Source organism: Nestor notabilis, unplaced genomic scaffold, assembly GCF_000696875.1.
Source record: "Nestor notabilis isolate BGI_N333 unplaced genomic scaffold, ASM69687v1 scaffold20989, whole genome shotgun sequence".
Classification (NCBI taxonomy): Eukaryota; Metazoa; Chordata; class Aves; order Psittaciformes; family Psittacidae; genus Nestor; species Nestor notabilis.
The window spans coordinates 1-5,535 of NW_009943550.1; the positions used below are offsets into that span (position 1 = coordinate 1).

The 5,535-nt window shown below is 58.9% G+C and overlaps 1 protein-coding gene across 1 annotated transcript in view; it reads left to right on the forward strand.

Annotated features, from left to right (window-relative positions):
• Nucleotides 1-1,381: 1,381 nt before the first annotated feature.
• DBNL (drebrin-like) overlaps nucleotides 1,382-5,535 on the forward strand; it is a gene marked incomplete at its 5' end in the record, with an annotated part of 9,103 nt that continues 4,949 nt past the window's right edge. The window contains 8 exons of the mRNA XM_010021999.1: nucleotides 1,382-1,494; nucleotides 1,962-2,036; nucleotides 2,462-2,608; nucleotides 3,009-3,086; nucleotides 3,290-3,441; nucleotides 4,370-4,424; nucleotides 4,925-4,999; nucleotides 5,077-5,179. Of these exons, the coding sequence (XP_010020301.1) occupies nucleotides 1,382-1,494; nucleotides 1,962-2,036; nucleotides 2,462-2,608; nucleotides 3,009-3,086; nucleotides 3,290-3,441; nucleotides 4,370-4,424; nucleotides 4,925-4,999; nucleotides 5,077-5,179 (798 nt within the window). The remainder of the gene's footprint in view (nucleotides 1,495-1,961; nucleotides 2,037-2,461; nucleotides 2,609-3,008; nucleotides 3,087-3,289; nucleotides 3,442-4,369; nucleotides 4,425-4,924; nucleotides 5,000-5,076; nucleotides 5,180-5,535) is intronic.

Sequence of the window (5,535 nt, forward strand, 5' to 3'; positions counted from 1 at the left end):
TGGCTTTCCCAGGCTGCTGCTGAAGGGCCTCTGCTCTCTTTGCTTCCCCACTTGATGGAACTGAGCTTGTGGATTTCGTATCTGGCTGCTGATTCCCACACAAAAGCTGAAGCTGTTGGGAACGCAGCCAGGCAGGTTGCTCTGCTCCCGTTTGCATCCTCCAGCGCTCGGCTGCGTTTCCCATTTGCAAGTGTTTCCCCACAACCCACCAGGCTCTCGGTGGCCGTGCTCAGGTGGGACAGGTCTGTCCATGGAGCGGGTGCTTTGGTGCTGGGGCCTTTTGATGAGCAAAAGCTCTTCTCAGGCTGCAGGGGGCTGAGATGCAGATTTGCTGCTGTCATAGAATCACTCACAGCCTCGTTTGGGTTGGAAGGGACCTTAGAGCTCATCCAGCCCCTGCTACGGGCAGGGATACCTTCCACTAGAGCAGGTTGCTCCAAGCCCCTGTGTCCATCCTGGCCTTGAGCGCTGCCAGGGCTGGGGCAGCTAACGCGTCTCTGGGGAGAAGAGTCAAAGAGTTGGGGTTGGATGAAGAGAATTTTGGGTGTGGAGCTCAAGTGCTGTGTGGTTCTGTGCTGGGCCACTGGGCAGTGTCACTCTGCTGCTCCCCACCAGCAGAGCCCCAACCTCTCCACAGAGCTCTGCTCCTCCCAGCACTTCCCTTTGTGTCCTTCCCCCGCTGCTGCTGTGTTAATCATTGACCTGGCAAACGTAGGCCCTGCCAACCCATCACCTTCAGCCTCCCAGCCTTCAGCTTCCCTGCGGGCTGGGGAACCTCGGTGCCAAATTTAGAGCCAAAGCATAAATATTTAATAGCAGAGAAGAAAACGGCGGCGGGTCCTGCTGCAGTGCAGAGACCAGGCTCTGCGGGTGGAAAGCAGCTTTTCCAAGGGTCAGACAAGCCCAAGGAGGAGGAATTGTGGTTTCTGGGAATTTTTCCTGTTGAAAACACACATGCTTTTGCATTTTTCCTCCTTTTCTGGCAGTTTTTTGGCATCTGCTTCCAGCGGGAGAGATGCTGCGGTCCATGGGGCAGCGCAGCCCTTCCCATCGCTCACCCCCTGATCGCTGAGCAGAGCTGGGCTCTGCTTCTCCATCCCTGAGCCCTGGGGTTTCCTCCTGCCTTACGCTGCACCAGCCTCTTCGTCTCTCCTCTACTTCCTGCTTGGTGAAGTGCCGGAGGTAGAAGGTGGGACGGGAACAAGGCAGAGCCAGTTCCTCCTCCGCTTCTCAGGGCTGCTCCGATCTTCCCCAGCCTGTTTGCTGGTGGTGGAGGTGCTCACCGTGCTCTGCTGCAGTGTGGCTTCGGTTAGGAACCACCGTTCCCACCATGTGTACGTGGTCTCCTGTCTCACAGCCTCTCCCTTCTCTCCTGGGGCAGATGGTGGCCTGGAGGAGATGGTGGAGGAGCTCAACAGTGGGAAGGTGATGTATGCCTTCTGCAGGGTGAAGGATCCCAACTCCGGCCTGCCCAAATACGTCCTCATCAACTGGGTGAGTGGGGACTGACCTTCGCCTTTCCCAGGAGGGGCCTGGGGAAAGAAATCAGTTCCTCCCTTCAATTCCCTCTGGAATTGAATCCCTTCCTCCAAGCTGCAGTACCAAAGATGTACCGTGCCCACCACTGTGGGTGCGTAGCCCAAACCCCACGGATGCAGGCAAAGAGAAACAGTGAGGATTCACTTCCCTGTTGCAGCTCTCTGGCCATGAAGCTCACTTGGCTGGTGGAGACGCTGCTGGAAAATGGCTCTGAGCCCATCTAGGATGGGTTGAGTGAAGCACCTGAGGATGGGCAGGAGCCTGGAGCCCTCATGGTGCAGCCGTTGTCGAGGAATCATGGAACGGGTTGGGTTGGAAGGGACCGTAAAGCTCTTCCAGTAGAAGGGCAGGGACACCTTCCACTAGAGCAGGTTGCTCCAAGCCCCTGTGTCCAACGTGGCCTTTGAACGCTCTCTTTGCAGACTGGTGAAGGTGTGAATGACGTGAGGAAAGGAGCCTGCGCCAACCACCTCAGCACTGTAGCCAACTTCCTAAAGGTCTGCTCCTTTTCCCTGCATCCTCCCCACATCCATGGGCCCCGGGTTAGGGAACGGCCATGGGGACCCAGCACGGCTCACACTGGTCTTTGTGTGGCACAGAGGAGTCTGCAGGCAGGTCAGGGCTGGGGAGCACGGCCCTGGCCCTCAGGACTCCCTGCACTGTCAACCCAAACCTTCTGCACTCAAAAGTAGCTCTGGGGACTGCAGAGGAGGTGAAAAGAGCCTCTCTGTCCCCCGAAGAACATTTGCTTTCCCAGCGTTGGGTTATCTTAACATGCCTGGTGACCTCTGTTTCTCACCTGAGCCCTTTCCCTTCCCTTGGCAGCTCTGGGGGTGCAGATGGGACCTGTCAAGGCAGCGTGGTGGGTTTAGTGGCTTCTAGAGCCACCCTCTCACTCCTGTGCTGCTTTCTCCCTGCTCAGGGGGCTCATGTCACCATCAATGCTCGTGCGGAGGAGGACGTGGAGCCTGAACTCATCATGGAGAAGGTGGCCAAGGCCTCAGGGGCCAACTACAGCTTCCACAAGGAGAACAGCAAGTTCCAGGACTTGGGCCCTCAAGCTCCTGTGGTGAGTTGGCTCCATGGGGGCATCCTGGGTCCCCGGGGTTTGCAGTTGTGCAGGCCGAGCCTGGGCTGCTGGTGCTTTGCCATGGCCATGGGAGCACCAGTGGTGTTGCCCAGGGCTGGTTCCTCTCTCTGGCTCATTGCAAGAGCACAGGGTGGTGGCAGAGCTGAGGTGTCCTTACAACAAAGAGGCTCTGAGCTCTCCTCTCCATAGGCTCAACCATTTTCTTTAAGCAGCACTGATCCCCCTGGTCCTGGTCGGGTTTTACTGGAGTCAGAGGGGCTCTGATTGGTCCTGTAGCAGCAGGGAAAAGCTGCAGGGACAGGACACGTTTCTGCAGAGGAACACACAGTGTCACTGCTCAGTGCCTGCTGCTCACACGTGCTGCCTTTGCCTCCCCCAGGGCTCTGTCTACCAGAAGACAAACGCAATGTCCGAAATCAAGAGGGTCAATAAAGATAATTTCTGGGCCAAAGCTGAGGTGAGTGCTGCTGGTTTCTCTCCATCCACACCTCCCCTCTCTAACCTGCCTGCAGTCAAGGCTCCAGACCTCACGCAAGTGTGGACCTGGGCTGGGTCCTGCCTCCTCGGGCTACAGGGGCAGCCTTGGGCTGCAGCGGTGGCACCGTGTGGCCGAGGACCAGCGGCATTAAGGCCGTGGTCCTGCTGTGTGTCTGCTGGCAGAAGGATGAAGAGAACCGGCGGCTGGAGGAGAAGAGGAGGGCGGAGGAGGAGCGGCAGCGGCTGGAGCGGGAGCGGCGGGAGCGGGAGCTGCAGGAGGCGGCGGGGAGGGAGCAGAGATACAAAGCGAGATCCAATGAAATCGAAGCCCAGAAGTGAGTCCCTGCCACTGGCATCTCTTGGCTTTGCTCTCAGGGTGCCCTTGTCAAGCAGAGAGTTGTTCCCTGGGGAGCGGCAGGTCCTGTCTGTGCATTCCCTGCTACAATTCCAGTTAAACCCCCTAAAAGCACGGAGGGGATCAGCTTTGGTCACCCCAGGGCAGGCTCAGCCCCTGGTGCTCTGTCTTCAGGGCTCTGCTCCTCCTCACAGTGCCCGTGCAGCCCGAGCAAGCATCATCTGCCCCTGCTGATGTGAGGAGTTGTGCTCTCCTTTGCTCCCTGTCCTGGAGTGATGGTGGAGGTTTGGCCGGGCTGAGTGTCCCCTTGGGTGGAGAGAGCATCTCCCTGGCAAACCACCACCAAGCCTGGCTGCTTGTCCAGCATCATCCATGGCTCTCCCTGCCCCAGGACCAAGCCCTCCCTTTGTAGGGTGCTTCTGAAACACGTTGCTGAAGTCCGTGGCTACTGTTTCTGGGGTACCAGGGGCTCAGGCCGGCTGGTGGGGGGCTCTGAGCCCTGCAGAGAGGAGGTGGCGTGTGCAGGGACCAGCATTGTGCTCTCTCTGCTGATTTCCTTCCTCTCTGAGCCCCTGTTGGGTGGCGGAGCTCATTCTGCAGCAGCAGCGGGCACTGCCTTCCTGTTTGGAGCTCGGATGGGGAAGTCTGCCCGGCCCCTCCGTGCCGGATGCTCATGTCTGTGCTGCTGAAGGAAGAGCTTCTGCTGCTCTGCCCCTCTCTTCTTGTCCCCTGCATGGCTCCAGGGGTGGCCTGTGGCTCCTCATCCGGCCCCAGAAGTGAGAGGCAATGTCCTTCCTGTGCTCTTCCCCGTGTAGCTGCAGCAGGACGAGGTCCCAGAGCAGCCCCAAACAGAGCAAACCCCTCGTCCTGCCTGTTTGCTAAGTTCACTTTGTCACTTGTCACCTCAGGAGGCTCCAGCAGCAGCAGGAGGCAGAGAGCAGGGACAAGGAGCAGCAGCAATGGGTGAGCTTCAGCGTTGTCCCCCGTTTCTTCACCCACCCTCCGTGATGGAGAGCACAGGGTGCTGTGGTGCAGACCAGGCTGTGGGCAGGGGCAGGAGGGTGATGGAGGAGCTCCCCAGGCATCCCCGGGCACTGTTGTGGCATGCTCTGGCATGAGAGGTGCCATGGGCTGGCCCTCGAGGTCTCTTGCTCCGTTCTTGGTTTCGTTGGATCTCTCTTTATCTCCCTGCTCACACTGGCTGAGCCACAGCCTCTGGGGGAAGCACAATTCAAACCCCTTTCTGGAGAAGAGCCTGGAAGAAACCAAGTCCTTGTCCTGACCCAGCAAACCTACATTTCCCTCCCAGCTCCAGGGGGTTTCCTCCTCATTCACCCTCCAACATTGTGGCTCTTCCCTATTCCCATTTCTCTGGTCCCTGGCGCTGCCTGGGGAGGGAGGGAGGGAGGGAGGGCGCTGGGCTGGCACCCACCGAGGCTGTAGCAGCCCCTCTTGTGCCACAGAAGGAGCGAGCTGAGGAGTACGAGGCCAGGCGGCAGAAGGGCGTCACGAGGAGCGAGTCGGTGGAGAAAGCCCAGGTACGGTGCCAGGCTCCCCCCTTGTGTCCCCCCTTGGCTCCAGGGGTGCCTTGACTGTGGGGTCTTCCCCTTTGCAGGAGGCTGCCTCACTGATAGCACAGAGAGAGGTGAACCCCCGGGACATCTTCAAGCAGAGGGAGAAGTCGGTGCCAGTGGACACAGCGGTGGCTTCGCAGCCAGGTACAGCGAGGAGGCAGCTCCTGCTCCCAGGCCTGGGTCAGTGTGTGTGTTACCTGTGAGGCCACAGTTCCTGCCCCCACTGTTCTCTGCCATGGGCAATGTCACACCCAGCCCCTGTAGTTTTCCATGGTAAGGCTCTTGCTGGGGCTGTGCCAGGTTTTAGCAGCTGGGGTGGAAGTTTTCATGCTTTGAAAAACCCCTGAAGCTTCAACTTCGTTTTCTTAAATATAATAATGCCAGAAAGGGACCCCTGCAATGCTCTGTCCTGGCTGCCACCCGTTCCCCTGCGCTGGGCACTGCTGAGGCTGCACCTTGAACCCTGTGTCAGCTCCGGGCCCCTCACTGCAAGAGAGACA